The sequence below is a fragment of the Cyclopterus lumpus genome, chromosome 12, assembly GCF_009769545.1.
Source record: "Cyclopterus lumpus isolate fCycLum1 chromosome 12, fCycLum1.pri, whole genome shotgun sequence".
Classification (NCBI taxonomy): domain Eukaryota; kingdom Metazoa; phylum Chordata; class Actinopteri; order Perciformes; family Cyclopteridae; genus Cyclopterus; species Cyclopterus lumpus.
The window spans coordinates 20,185,024-20,201,055 of record NC_046977.1 but is presented as its reverse complement, the minus strand read 5'-3'; the positions used below and the strand labels follow the sequence as shown (position 1 = coordinate 20,201,055).

At 45.7% G+C, this 16,032-nt stretch overlaps 1 protein-coding gene across 1 annotated transcript in view; it reads right to left on the bottom strand.

Moving 5' to 3' along the window:
* dcc (DCC netrin 1 receptor) overlaps positions 1-16,032 on the bottom strand; it is a 316,481-nt gene that overhangs the window by 113,879 nt on the left and 186,570 nt on the right. The window contains exons 14-16 of the mRNA XM_034546888.1: positions 13,288-13,398; positions 11,285-11,479; positions 8,532-8,627 (exon numbers count right to left, since the gene is read on the bottom strand). Of these exons, the coding sequence (XP_034402779.1) occupies positions 8,532-8,627; positions 11,285-11,479; positions 13,288-13,398 (402 nt within the window). The remainder of the gene's footprint in view (positions 1-8,531; positions 8,628-11,284; positions 11,480-13,287; positions 13,399-16,032) is intronic.

Genomic DNA, 16,032 nt, shown 5'->3' with positions numbered 1-16,032 from the left:
TCAATTACGATTTCACGCTGACCCTGAACACCTCATAGGGTGTATACACTTCTGAAGCAGGAACTTGAGACTAAAGGAGCACTTGAAGGCAGCAGGACATGAAACAGACATGAGATCAAGATATAGAAAGAAAGAAATGTTCCTGTGTATAAATTATTCTCTGCATTTGACTAATCCTTAGTTATTAAGGAGCAGTGGGCTGCAGTGGAGCGCCCGGGGGTTCAGTGTCTTGCTCAAGGACACTTCAACATGAACTATGGGGAGAGTGGGGATCGAACCGACTACCTCATGGTTACGAGTCAACCGCTCAACCCCATGAGCTACAGCCGACCCCCCAGATATATACCCACTGCAGTTGAACTTAGCAAAGTTTAATGTGTATCTGGAACAAATCATTTCTAACTGTAGATAATTGCTCCGCTTCTTTACATCACATTACATTACATGTCATTTAGCTGACGCTTTTATCCAAAGCGACTTAATAAGTGCATTAAACCATGAGTACAAACTCAGAACAACAAGAATTAAGAAAGTACAATTTCTTCACTAAAGTTGAACTACAAAGTGCTATCAGTAAGAGACATTTAAGTGCTACTAAAGTGTTAAACTACAAAGTGCTATCAGTAAGAGACATTTAAGTGCTACTAAAGTGTTAAACTACAAAGTGCTATCAGTAAGAGACATTTAAGTGCTACTAAAGTGCTAAACAACAAAGTGCTATCGGTAAGGGACATTTAAGTGCTACTAAAGTGCTACTACGGCGCTACCTTCCCTATTCAAGGTATAGTCGAAAAAGATGTGTTTTTAGTTTGTAGAGACTTTCTGCTGTCCTGATGTCAATGGGGAGCTCGTTCCACCAATGAGGAGCCAGCACAGCAAACAGTCGTCACGTCGTAGAGTGCTTAGCTCGAAGTGAAGGAGCTACAAGCCGATTGGCAGAAAGCGAGGTGGGGTGTACAGTTTGACCATGTCCTGGGTGTGAGGTTAGACCATGTCCTGGGTGTGAGGTTAGACCATGTCCTGGGTGTACGGTTAGACCATGTCCTGGGTGTGAGGTTAGACCATGTCCTGGGTGTGAGGTTAGACCATGTCCTGGATGTAAGGTTAGACCATGTCCTGGATGTGAGGTTAGACCATGTCCTGGGTGTGAGGTTAGACCATGTCCTGGGTGTGAGGTTAGACCATGTCCTGGGTGTGAGGTTAGACCATGTCCTGGGTGTGAGGTTAGACCCTGTCCTGGGTGTGAGGTTAGACCATGTCCTGGGTGTGAGGTTAGACCATGTCCTGGGTGTAGGGTTAGGCCATGTCCTGGGTGTGAGGTTAGACCCTGTCCTGGGTGTGAGGTTAGACCATGTCCTGGGTGTGAGGTTAGACCATGTCCTGTGTGTGAGGTTAGACCATGTCCTGGGTGTGAGGTTAGACCATGTCCTGGGTGTGAAGTTAGACCATGTCCTGGGTGTGAGGTTAGACCATGTCCTGGGTGTGAAGTTAGACCATGTCCTGGGTGTGAGGTTAGACCATGTCCTGGGTGTGAGGTTAGACCATGTCCTGGGTGAAGGTTAGACCATGTCCTGGGTGTGAGGTTAGACCATGTCCTGGGTGTGAGGTTAGACCATGTCCTGGGTGTGAGGTTAGACCATGTCCTGGGTGAAGTTAGACCATGTCCTGGGTGTGAGGTTAGACCATGTCCTGGGTGTGAGGTTAGACCATGTCCTGGGTGTGAAGTTAGACCATGTCCTGGGTTTGAGGTTAGACCATGTCCTGGATGTAGACTGGATCTGATCTGTTCGCAGCACGGTACGTAAGTACCAATGTGTTGAAGCGGATGCTGCAGCCACCGGTAACCAAGGTCACGGAGGAGCGGAGGATTGTGGGTAAATTTAGGAGGTTAAAGACCAGTCAAGCAGCTGCATTCTGGATGAGCTGTAGAGGTCGAATGGCATTAGCAGGTAGACCTGAAGGAGGGAGTTACAGTAGTCTAGACGTGAGATGATCAGAGCCTGGACCAGAACCTGGACCAGAGCCTGGACCAGAGCCTGTGCTGCCTTCTGAGTGAGAAGAGGATTCTCCTCTTGTACAGCATGAATCTACAGGAGCGTGTTGTTTTAGTAATGTCACGGAGAGTTGACGTCAAGTGTCACACCGAGGTTCCTGGCAGTCGGGGGCGGGGCCATCACTGAGTTGTTGGTAATAGTCAGGTTGTGGGTGGGAGAGCCTTTTCCTCTTTAGGCTCCAACATCAGCCCTCAGATCCTCCGACACGATCCAGACTGTTGACAATGGTGCAAATGGTCTCTGTTGGTTACTATGTGGGTTCCAACTGACCAGGAGTGCTTCTGGTTGATCCACCCAGTAACCATCAGCAGTGGCCTAGTTGACCTCATAAAGTGCCTGTAGCTAAAGACAAGCCTTAGTAGGCCGGACTCATACGTTGAACGTCATCTTTCCTCAAAGCTAACAGCACTTTAACACAACATAGAGTCTCAAAACTCCACCAACAAATGTGACCCAATCCATGTCAGGTGATCCGTTGAAAATATCCTGTAAATAATGATGTCAAAAATATATTTTTATGCTTTTCAGGAGCAAATAATATTTAAATAAGTTGGGAATGTATCTCGAATATTGACATTTAATGAAGTTAGGGTTAGTTTGAGGTTTTAGTTATTAGTAAAATTATTTTTATATTTGTTTGAATTGGTTGTTATGTTTGAATTGGAAAATGCATTTGTGAACAGCATAAATTACATAAATGACAATTCAGAGGTGGTTTTAAACTTTTGGCTTCCAACCTGTTTGATCATCTGACAACAGAGAAGGTTTTGAATCCTTTGCCAAATGTTTGTATTTTAGTCACCGAGATTATGGAAAGCCATAAACGCCATTAAACGCCTCTATTCTCAGTCTTTTTATGCCGCTCTTCTAGAACGCTGCTTTTTATACGGTAATGAGTCACTCCTATTTTTACTAATTGAATTAATTATTTGATACTTCTCTGAATATTGTGCAATTCACAAAGACAAAGATCATACATATCCTGACAAAGGAATGACACTTTGTCCCTCACATAAATTGTGTGAAAATAGATGCGTTTACTGCTGGATAAGCCATGCCGTTATGAAACTTCACGGATGTGTCGATGAGATCAAATGAAGGTCGAGTTTGAAGACGGGCGCGGTCAGAGCGAGGGCGTTGGAGGTAGAGGGCGAGGAAGTGTGGCCCAATGTGGCGCAAGATGCTCTTACTGGATTTATACCTCTCGAACGTCTAACTTATCGTGACTCTTAGTGAGTTCACGTGAAGGCGACATCGGTCCTGGGAGATGAAGGAGGCTCTAAACGAGACCACTGAGAGGATCAACACTGACATCCAATGTGCTGCTGATGGAGAGAAATGTACATCGACAGAGAGATGGAGAGAGGGAGGGAGGGAGGGGGAGGGAGAGAGGGGGAGGGAGAGAGGGAGAGAGAGGGGGAGGGAGAGAGAGGGAGGGAGAGAGGGAGAGCGGGAGGGAGAGAGAGGGAGAGAGAGAGAGGGAGAGAGAGGGAGGGAGGGAGGGGGAGGGAGAGGGAGAGAGAGGGAGGGAGGGGGAGGGAGAGAGGGGGAGGGAGAGAGGGAGGGAGGGGGAGGGAGAGAGAGAGGGGGAGGGAGAGAGGGGGAGGGAGAGAGAGGGAGAGAGAGGGGGAGGGAGAGAGGGAGAGAGAGGGGGAGGGAGAGAGAGGGAGGGAGAGAGGGAGAGCGGGTTTGGAGAGAGAGGGAGGGAGAGAGGGGGAGGGAGAGAGAGAGGGGGAGGGAGAGAGGGAGGGGGAGGGAGAGAGGGAGGGAGAGAGAGGGAGGGAGGGAGAGAGAGAGGGATAGAGAGAGAGAGAGAGGGATAGGGAGAGAGAGAGAGGAAGAGGGTAGGAGAGAGAGAGGGATAGGGAGAGAGAGAGAGGGAGAGGGCAGGAGAGAGGGATAGGGAGGGAGAGAGAGAGGGAGAGGGCAGGAGAGAGGGATAGGGAGGGAGAGAGAGAGAGAGGGAGAGAGAGATTGATGAAAGAGGTGTCTGGAGCTGCAGCGATGTCGCTGTTAAACTGGTCGTCCAGCATCACAATAAAGCTCCGGTCAGGACAGAATACTGATAAGCACGGCACTCCTCCCTCCGCTCTCTCCTTCCTTCATCCCTTATTTCCTTCCTCTCTACATCCTTCCTCCGTCTGCTCGCTTTCCTTTATCCTTTCTAAATTTTTCTAGAAATCGCCCCCTCCCCCCCTACCATATCTCCCTTTTTACCTGCTACTACCTAAATCCTGACCCCTCCTTCCATTCCATTCCTCCGTGTCTTTCCTCCAATTAGCTCTCATTCTCTTCCTTCTATTACTTATGCCCCACACTTCCTCTCTGCCCTCCATCCTTTCGTATTGCTTGTATCCCCCGCCCATCTCCTTCCTGGTCCCTCTCTGTGGTCCTCCAGACCTTGATTTAATGGCGGCGTGGTAGTTGGTTGAGGATCAGCTCTGTCTCTGCAGTGTGTGGGCGGCGGGCCGAGGGATGAGGCCGTATATTAACGAGGACCCACCGTTAACGAGACGTTTTTTAAAGCTCTCGTAAAAAACTCTCCTGAAGCCTGCCGCTATAAAGTGGAGGAGAATTCAGCTTGAAAAGGCAGACAGTGAGTGTGTGTCACTGTTGATGACCTTAACAGGGTCTGTCCCAGCCCTGAGGGTCTCAGTTGATCAACTCCTGACTGTCACACTGCAACTCCATGTGAGACTACATCTCTACAGACCTCCATGTGAGACTACATCTCTTCAGACCTTCATGTGAGACTACATCTCTACAGACCTCCATGTGAGACTACATCTCGTCAGACCTCCATGTGAGACTACATCTCTACAGACCTCCATGTGAGACTACATCTCTACAGACCTCCATGTGAGACTACATCTCGTCAGACCTCCATGTGAGACTACATCTCTACAGACCTCCATGTGAGACTACATCTCTACAGACCTCCATGTGAGACTACATCTCGTCAGACCTCCATGTGAGACTACATCTCTACAGACCTCCATGTGAGACTACATCTCTACAGACCTCCATGTGAGACTACATCTCTACAGGCCTCCATGTGAGACTACATCTCTACAGACCTCCATGTGAGACTACATCTCTACAGACCTCCTTGTGAGACTACATCTCTACAGACCTCCATGTAAGACTACATCTCTACAGGCCTCCATGTGAGACTACATCTCTACAGACCTCCATGTGAGACTACATCTCTTCAGGCCTCCATGTGAGACTACATCTCTACATAAATCCATCTAAGACTACATCTCTACAGACCTCCATGTGAGACTACATCTCTTCAGGCATCCATGTGAGACTACATCTCTTCAGGCATCCACGTGAGACTACATCTCTACAGACCTCCATGTGAGACTACATCTCTACAGGCCTCCATGTGAGACTACATCTCTACAGACCTCCATGTGAGACTACATCTCTACAGAACTTCATGTGAGACTATATCTCTACAGGCCTCCATGTGAGACTACATCTCTACAGACCTCCATGTGAGACTACATCTCTTCAGGCATCCACGTGAGACTACATCTCTACAGACCTCCATGTGAGACTACCTCTCTACAGGCCTCCATGTGAGACTACATCTCTACAGACCTCCATGTGAGACTACCTCTCTACAGACCTCCATGTAAGACTACACCTCTACAGACCTCCATGTGAGACTACATCTCTACAGACCTCCATGTAAGACTACACCTCTACATGAATATTCCTAAAGAATTCCAGATGTGTCTGCTTATCTCTTAAGAATTCCAGATGTTTCTATGTACCTCTATACAATTCCAGGTGTATCTACGTATTTTAAAATAACAGATGTGTAAGTATCTCTATAGTTTTCCGAATGTATTACGTGTTTCTACAGAACTCAAGTTGTGAGTGTGTATGTATCTCTACAATTACAGATGTTTTTCAGAAGGTTTTTCTACTGGGTGGGGAAGATGTTATCTGAGAAGAACCAATCATCCATCCAGCCCCAGTACAGATTGTATTTACTGAGCTCACCAGGAAATCTTGGAATGGAATTAAATGAATACACTTCTTTTAAATTACTTCATCAAATAAGAGAGAACAAGGTAGCAGCCCCATATCAGACAGAATTATTATTCAAAGAAGATAACTTTTTTCAAATATCTCAGAATATGTCTGTAGGGGAATCCTTTGTGAGGCCACATCTTTTATCCAGCTGACATGTGTACTCTGGTTCCTTAGCCGCTCCGTGTAAACATGGAACGTTACGAGCTGTTTCAGAAGAATGAAAAAGCTTTTTCTTCATAATGTGTACGTGTGTTTGTTTCCGCGTAGCTAAAGAAGATGTGTTTTACTTTCTCTCTACATCCCACGCCTCTCCTTCTGTCTTCTGCTCACTATCCTCATGTCCTCGTTCCTGCTGTCATTCCCTTCTCTTCCCATGAGCTATCATTAAGGTCCATCAAATCGCTCTCTCTCTCTCTGGGACCCACTGCTGTTTCTCTCTTTCTAGGATCCATACTTGACCTTCATCTCCCCTATCTCGCTCTTCATCACTACTGCTTCCTCATTTCAAGAAAACTCCATCAAAGACAACACGAGCGAGTTAAAAATAATCTTTTGTTGAAAAGTTTATGATAACATAGCGTAATGAAGGTTAAGAACACAGCGGCCTCCGCTGCCGTGACTATCATCACATCACGAGGGGCAGACAAAAACTCAGAAACGTGGCATATTTATGAACGCAATAAAGGATTTATGTCCGCCACGGGCTGCATGGGTGAGCAGAGGAGGGCCGGCTGTTTAATTCATAAGATGAAACTTGGCTGAGAGTCGGATGTGTTTCATTTATCTCACTTCTGCAGCCCATACAGGGCGACTATGAGTCAGTGGTTAACATGCCCGTCTTTCAATCAAGGGGTTGGCAGTTCAATCCCCACCCTAGTCAATGTGTCCTTGAGCAAGACACTTAACCCTGCATTGCTCCCAGTAGCTGTGTCTACGGTGTATAATGTAAAGTGTCTTTGAGTATCTTGAAAAGCACCATATAAATTAAATGGATTATTATTATTCATACTCTGTAGGAAAAGCTAATGAGTCTCTCACTCGCAGACACATGCTTCTCCTCCAATCATGAGCCGTCACACAAAACACACACTTAGTTCATACATGTCGCGCACACAGACGCCTGGGACGCATTCTTTACTCTGGATGAATATCTCCGGACCGAGGGGCCGGACTGTCTCTTTAATGTTTCTCCTGAATCAGCTATAAGTACAAGCTTCCTCATGAATGTCCATTAAACACTGAGGTGGGATAGATCATGTTCACAAAACCAAGACATCTAGCCTACTTTTAGGAAACCAGCTGCCTCCTCTGCTACGTTGGCTATTACTGCTGCTGCTTCATGCTGCTAGCACCGATAGCGCCGCAACTACATGAGCTACATGTTCCAAAGACAGACATCATTACTAATACAACTAATGTGTTGCTAACGCTGCTGCTGCTGTCTCACAAAGGTTAAGCAGTAAAGTTCATAGCTCAGTGTGTGCATGTGTGTGATATTTACATACACACTTCTTTCAAGAGCTAGCTCAAAAGTTCAGTTTGAGAACATAGACTTAAATAAACTAGTTCATGTTCCTTAAAACACAGAAGCTGATGTCTCCTCTCCTTCAGGCAACTCACAACAGCATTAGCTGCAAACGGATGAATATCCAGTTTACCAAAAACATGAGCAGGCACATCGCTGCATAGCTGCAGTAGAACTGGGCCAGCATCTGATAGTAATGTGATTAGTGTTAGTAATGATATTTCTATTGATGAACTATAATATGACCTTGTTTACACTTGGTTTTAAAATGTGTTTTGGACGACCTGATCTCGAGTGGACAGCTCTAAAAACAAGTGTAAAGGACCGCCAAGACGCTCTACAGAACTCAATCTGACCACTCAATCCACTTGAAGGTGGTTTCTAGTGTAAATGCTGATGTGTCCTGATCCAGGAAATACGTCATCAAAGCCTCCTTTGGTTCTTTCTTTTTTCTCATTTCAGCTGGATCTTCAAATTGCATAACCAGGCTTTGTCCACAACTTGTGCGATAGTCCCAAGGAATAGCCCCAGTTTTTCTTGTTCTTGTTCTTCTTTCAATTTACGGTCGGCTAGGCACAGGAAGTGCTGCTTCCACTTTGTAAAAAACAACAATGCATTTGGTTTTTGCGTACACAAATGATGCAAATGTTTATCTGCATGAGAAGTGAGATGTGATCAGGTGACCACGGGTGTAAACAGGGCCATTATTAGTACTAATAGTAGTACTGTGGTCACATCCTCATACTCACAGCACATTGTACATTGTTTTTTCATACACTGACACTGACACAGTCATCTGACTGACATGAAACCTAATACTTAGATTTCATAATGTGTGTGAACACAGCACCAGAGTGCTGTAAACACAGGGTTACTGTGATTATCAGTGTGTGTGATTGTACCTGTCAGGGATCGAGTAACAGCGCTCTCATACAGAGGGACACCCTCGCCGGCGTTATTGAATGCCTTCAGGGAAATCACATAGTGCGAGCTCGGCTCTGAGAGAGAGAGAGAGAGAGAGAGAGAAGGGAACAAATAATTATTTCAAATGACATTCAGCAAATACAACAATCATTTGAATATGTAACTTTTGAGATCTTTTTTCTATTATTTTTTCCCCTTCCATACACTCCAGCAACTTTATTTATTTAAATGTTGAAGAGGGGGGGAACATTTTAAAGAAAGTTATATAGAGTTATATATGTTTAAGAAATTTCTCCCTGGGGATGAATACAGTATATCTAATCTAATCTATATTTTTACTTTACTATAATAATGCTGGGTTTCATTTCTCAAATCAGCAATATTCAAAACGTTTAATAAATCTTTTCACAATACATGTGAAGTGTCTTTGTTTTGGCTGGCTAGGCTTGGTACATAACGTGATGTAAGAAGGGCGGTTGTTATTTATGTACGCTAGTTACGTTGTTACAGTATTATTTTACCCGCAAACCACAATCTTTTTTCTAACCATAACCAATTGGCTTCGGTACCTAAACCTTACATTACATTACATTACATCACATTACATTACATCACATTACATTACATTTCATGTCATTTAGCTGACGCTTTTATCAAAAGAGACTTACAATAAGTGCATTAAACCATGAGTACAAACTAAGAACAACAAGAATCAAGCAAGTACAATTTCTTCACTAAAGTTGAACTACAAAGTGCTATCAGTAAGAAACATTTAAGTGCTGCTAAAGTGTTAAACTACAAAGTGCTATCAGTAAGAGACATTTAAGTGCTACTAAAGTGCTAAACAACAAAGTGCTATTGGTAAGGGACATTTAAGTGCTACTAAAGTGCTACTACGGCGCTACCCTCCCTATTCAAGGTATAGTCGAAAAAGATGTGTTTTTAGTTTGCGACGGTAGATGTAGAGACTTTCTGCTGTCCTGATGTCAATGGGGAGCTCGTTCCACCAATGAGGAGCCAGGACAGCAAACAGTTGTCACTTTGCCCATTGCTCTGCAACGTTAACCATGTGGCATTGTGCATTTCTGCAAACGTGATACATGGTCGAAATGAAACGTATTCATAAAATGTTTTGAGACAATTTGCTTTCCCGATCACAAGACGCGTGACACGTTGTTTGCCTCTGGTACGGCTTGTGTTTTTTACGGCGAGTGGTTTTAAAATATTCACTTGTATTCAATGTCACACAGGCCCAATGCAGCCAATCAAATCAAGCAAGAGGCGGGTTTTACTACTCTACTACTGCCTTCCTGTTGAGGATGCCGGTATATGTGGTAGGGCTCGCTAGCAAGTTAGAAACTCGCTAGCTAGAAACAAAATGTCGCACCAAAATGTATTATGGAAATTTAGAAAAAATGGTCACGAACGTAAAGCTAAACCCTTGGGAATGATTGTGATTATGGTTTAACAATTTCAGTTGGTCCTCCAGGTTTTGGGAACGTGATATTTTGTCCAATAGTCCTAACCTGTCACATGAAGACCTGAAGACATGATGACCGCGACCGTATGAACCCGATCGTCAATGCCGCCGCTGGTCACTCTCGATGTGCCGATGTCGTACGTCTCCATGTAGCGTCAAACCCTCGCTTTAGTTAAACAAACGCGCCCGCTGCGCTCCCCAGACGCCTCGCCGCATGAATTAATGATCACCATGAATTATAAATCTCGTGTACATGTGTGCGCTCGCTCCCGTGTGTACGGCTGGATTTCACTTTTCCATTACTCCCCCATTATGAGACCCAAGATGGGAAATTTCATCTGCGTAGGAAAATTCCCCCTATTTGTTATTGTCTTCTTTGGCATGCAGATTGCTTGTTGTGCTCGCTAGGGAAGATGTTTTCTCTCCCTTCACAATTAGATTTCCTCCTCAAGCTGCTTTCTTATTACATTTCTTTGAATTATTGATAGTAATTAAATGGGGATTTCATCATCACAATAAATTACTGGAACGGATAGGCGCTGAGTCAATATTGGCACTTTGTCTGCAGGAGCAGCTGGATTGACGGCTGGCGGAAATATAAAATATTTGATGTTGATAAGTACATTGGAAACGTGAATTCATGGAATCACGTTTAATTTCGGTGCTGATAAGACAGTATGCATGAAAAAGCTTTCTACAGCGATGTGAACGTATATCAGGGATTCATCTTCAGCTCACAACTTCCAGATTCTCTCTCTGCAGGTGTGTCTGGCTGGTGTCGGACACCACTGCCAGGTTGCCCTTTAGCAAGGCACGGATCAGAGATCACGTTTCAAATTCCAGCGTTCTCAGCTATAACAAGTAAAAAAGAAATTGCTGTAATTCGTAGAAACCCGTAGATAAAGACGCAGCATGATGAGCAGAAATCGATTGGTGTTGCTGGACATTCGTCAGAAAACGTAAGAAAAATGAGGATTCACTTGTTTTAAGATATAGCATACGAGTCGTATGAGGATACGTTGGGTACAATGCACTGAGATGAGTGAAAACCAAGTTCTTACACTATTTGTTCCCCAAAAGATATAAGGCATCAGATCTGTTGACTAGTCCATATTTCAATGTTTCTATAGCATCTTTATGGAAAAATGTGTTGTCTGAGTATTTTTTCTGTTCATGGCGCTAGCAGCTCCCCCTAGCTTAGTACTAGAGCCGGAAGCACCAATGTTTCTGTTTCCTCCCCCCCATCCTTACCCAGGTTTTCGATGGAGAAGTATCTCTGTTTGCTGTCCACTCGGACCGTCTCGGCATAGGGGCTCCCCACTCCGTAGCCGATGATGTAGCCTCGAACCAGGATGTTTGGACTGAGGGGCGGAGTCCAGGACATGATGATGCTGTTGGGAAGCGGCCTGACGTGCAGGGAGCTGGGCTGGTCGGGAACCTGACTCTCTGCAGAAACACACAATGACGCGTCAGACCTCAGTGTCTCTGTCGTGCCGTCTCTGAAGCTCACCCGGTTAGCCGCAGGAGTTGCAGGTACTTGGGTCAGCTGTGGCTTACAGATGCTAACCCTGTTAACTGTGTATTAAGCCCTAATAGGTCCTGACACTTTGTGTTATTTCAGCATCAGATCGGATCAGATTAGCGGGCTCTCTCTCCTCGGGGGGAAACGCTTCATATCACTTCATTGAGTGATAATCCATTGAAACGAGATTTCCGCCTCCCTCTGTGCCGGCCTGGAAACACAGTTAGCATGGATGTGTTTGTTTTCTTTCATCTCATCTGCTTCCTGCTGACCAGGACATCCCCCTCCTGAGATTCAGGGGTCAACTTTTCGAATTAACCAATTATCGGTTGGCTGGTTTTCTCTCTCGTTTTACAGCCATCCATGTAGCTTTCTCTTTATTTATAAGCATTCGTGAACAGTCATGATGCTTTATAACAATAATTATAAGACATTATAAAGTGTTTTTTAAAGTCAAGTATCAATTTACTTCATAATTGCTATTCACTCACTCACATTTTTTTGTTTGTATTCCCATTGTTGTAACACATTATACTATATTCATAATGTATTATAGTCACCGTTAAAATACATTATAATGTTTACATGTGTAATTAAGTAAAGTAAAAGCATCATTACATCTATGCAAGAACAACAACAACATTTGGAAAATAAAATACTAAGCAAACAATGACCACTTAGAGTAACTTATAATCACACACACACACACATATATATATATATATATATATATATATATATATATATATATATATATATATTTATTTATATATAAATATGTATAAAAAAGATGTCTGTGAGCAGCAATACAAAATAAATACATTTAAAAAACAATTATAACAAGTCATAAAATGCTTCATGATGGGTTATTAAAGCAAAAATAATGTATATGTATATGTATGAGTGCTCTTAACACAATGACAGTGCTATAAGACAATTACAATGCATTTTAAGTATGATTTTAACGCATTATGGGCGTTGTAAAAACATCCTCCTCTATTTAGCATTTGTAATCATTTCATGAAATTAAATGATTGAATATATTGATATGACAACTGCGTTTGCAAAACTCTAATGCTGTACAGTGGCCTCCACTCATGGTGCTGGAAGGAGAAGTTATACTTATTTCAAATACATTAATACACACTTACACCACCTGAAAATCAATACATTCTTCATGTAGTTCAATTTCCAGGGATTCATTGTATGTTGAACATTCTACACAGCACTAGGCGGTATGGTCATCATTGTCAATGGAAAAGGAGGGGAAGAAATAGTGTCTGTGTCTGTTTTCTATTGTTCTTTTGTGGGTTTGAAAAGAAAATGACTGTACGTATCAACCATTTATTAAATGTGTATAGCTTATGTATAGTAAACAAAGTAGTTTTTCCTGGTTTTATTAGTTTTGTTTTTTAATGATGCACAGAAAAATATTATTTAATTGCCGCTATTCTTTTTCATGCTTTGTATGCTCTTGTGAAATACCTTTCCTTTCCTTCAATTTCCTCTCCTTTCTCCTTCACATCCCCCTTCTCCATCCAACCATCTTATCCCTCCTGTGCCCTCCTCCCTCCTTCCCTGAGGTGAATCTTTCCTCCATCTATCCGTCTTAGGTGGTTAAATATTCATGTGTGTGTCGGGACAGTGGAAGTATTTACATGCTGTTGTACAGATCATTGCTTTCACACTCTTTACTCTCTCTCTCTCTCTCTCTCTCTCTCTCTGTTCTTACCATCCAGGTCGTTCTCCGGCGTCTCAGCATTATACCAGTCACTGGCTGGACCGGTTCCATTGGTTGTCATGGCTGCTACCTGGAAACTGTACTGACTGCCCTTCTCTAGACCTGGAGAGAGAGAGAGAGAGAGACACACATTTAGGAACCTTTTAACCCCTAACCGTGTCTTCTCAAAAATTGCGAATGGTTTGCATACCCATACTAAATCCAGATTATCTCCTCAACCACAAGGGCTATTTGAATAATTTCAGTGGTACAATATACAGAAAACACATTATTTAAGATGTATATATAGCAGTATATGTGTTACTGGTTTAAGTTGGTTGATGACAGAACAAAAAAAAAAAAAAAAAACGTTTTACTTTGATCAAGTGAATTAAAACATTTTTAGCTATTGGTTTAGTACAGAAGTTTAGGCAAATGTCCAAATGTATCGTCAATGATTTGTGTGTGATATTTCCACTATACTCCTCCTATGAATCGCCACCTTAACGTGGTGGAGGAGTTTGAGTGGCTCAGTGATCCTGGGAGCTATATTGTCCGGGGCATCAGCCCCTGGTAGGGTCTCCCAAGGCAAACAGGTCTCGGGGGAGAGCCCAGACTAAGAGTGGTTCAATAAACCCTGATGATAAGCAGCCCACGGACTGAAGCTACCTTGCCCGGACAAGGGAAACTGGGGCACCCTCCCGGAGCCAGACCCAGGAGGGGAGCTCGTCGGCGAGCGTCTGGTGGCCGGGCTTTTGCCCATGGGGTCCGGTCGGGCTCAGCCCGAAAAAACACCATGGAGCAGCAGTCACCCTGTGGACCCACCACCCGCAGGGAGAATTATCGGGGTCGGGTGCTATGTAGACCGGGCGGCGGGCCAGGCGGGAGACCTGGGCGGGCCGATCGCCGGCGGCATAGACTAGCTCTAGGGACGTGGAATGTCAACTCACTAGCGGGTAAAGAGCCGGAGCTGGTGCAGGAGGTGGAGCGGTACCAGCTAGATATAGTTGGGCTCACCTCCACGCACAGCATGGGCTCTGGAACCAAGCTCCTGGAGAAGGGTTGGACTTTGTCCTTTTCTGGAGTTGCCCAGGGTGAGAGGCGCCGGGCGGGAGTGGGGATACTCATGAGCCCCCGGCTGAGCGCCGCTGTTTTGGAGTTTTCCCCGGGGAACGAGAGGGTCGCCTCCCTGCGCCTACGGGTTGCGGGGAGTAAGGCTCTGACTGTTGTTTGTGCTTATGCACCGAACAGCATTTCGGAGTATCCAGCCTTCTTGGAGTTGGTGGGAGGGGTCCTGGAAAGGGCGCCGCCTGCCGACTCCATAGTTCTCCTGGGAGACTTCAACGCTCACGTGGGCAATGACAGAGAAACCTGGCGGGGCGTGATTAGGAGGAACGTCTTGCCCGATCTGAACCCGAATGGTGTTTTGTTGTTGGACTTCTGTGCTAGCCACAGTTTGTCCATAACGAACACCATGTTCGAACATAAGGTGGCTCATAAGTGTACCTGGTACCAGAACACCTTAGGCCGGAGATCAATGATCGACTTTGTAATCGTATCATCTGATCTGCGGCCGTATGTCTTGGACACTCGGGTGAAGAGAGGAGCAGAGCTGTCAACTGATCACCACCTGGTCGTGATGGCGGGGGACTCGGCTAGAAAGACCTGGCAAGCCCAAACGTGTAGTGAGGGTGAACTGGGAACGTCTGGCAGAGGATCCTGTCCGGGAGGTCTTCAACTACCACCTCCGGAAGAACTTCTCACAAATCCCGAGGGAGGCTGGGGACATGGAATCCGAGTGGACCTTGTTCAAAGCCTCTATTGTGGACGCGGCTGCTCGCGGCTGTGGCCGGAAGGTCATCGGTGCCTGTCGTGGCGGCAACCCTAGAACCCGGTGGTGGACACCGGGGGTGAGGGAAGCCGTCAAACTGAAGAAGGAGGCCTTTCGGGCCTGGCTGGCCAAGGGGTCTCCTGAAGCAGCTGACGGGTACCGGCGGGCCAGAAGGGCTGCAGCGGCGATGGTCGCGGAGGCTAAAACTCGGGCATGGGAGGAGTTCGGGGAGGCCATGGAGAAGGACTTTCGGTTGGCCTCAAGGAAGTTCTGGCAAACCATCCGACGGCTCAGGAAGGGAAAGCAGGGTCTACCCCAGGCTGTTCTCAGCAGGGGGGGGGGACTGCTGACCCGGACTGGGGACATCGTCGGGCGGTGGAAAGAGCACTTTGAGGAACTCCTAAACCCGGCCAACATGTCCCCCGGAGAGTGGGCAGCGCCGGAAGACTTTGGGGTGGTTTCACCCATATCCCTGGCAGAGGTCGCTAAGGTAGTCAAAAAGCTCCTTGGTGGCAAGGCGCCAGGGGTGGATGAGATCCGCCCTGAGATGTTGAAAGCGCTGGACATTGTTGGGCTGTCTAGGTTGACACGCCTTTTCAGTGTCGCATGGGGGTCGGGAACAGTGCCCATGGACTGGCAGACCGGGGTGGTGGTTCCCATCTTCAAGAAGGGGGACTGGAGAGTGTGCTCGAACTATCGTGGTATCACACTGCTCAGCCTCCCGGGAAAAGCTTATGCCAGGGTGCTGGAGAGGAGGCTCCGACCGCTTGTCGAACCTCGGATTCAAGACGAACAGTGCGGATTCCGTCCCGGTCGTGGAACAGTGGACCAGCTCTTTACCCTCGCAAGATTACTGGAGGGGTCCTGGGAGTTTGCCCAACCAGTTTACATATGCTTTGTGGACCTGGAGAAGGCTTTCGACCGGG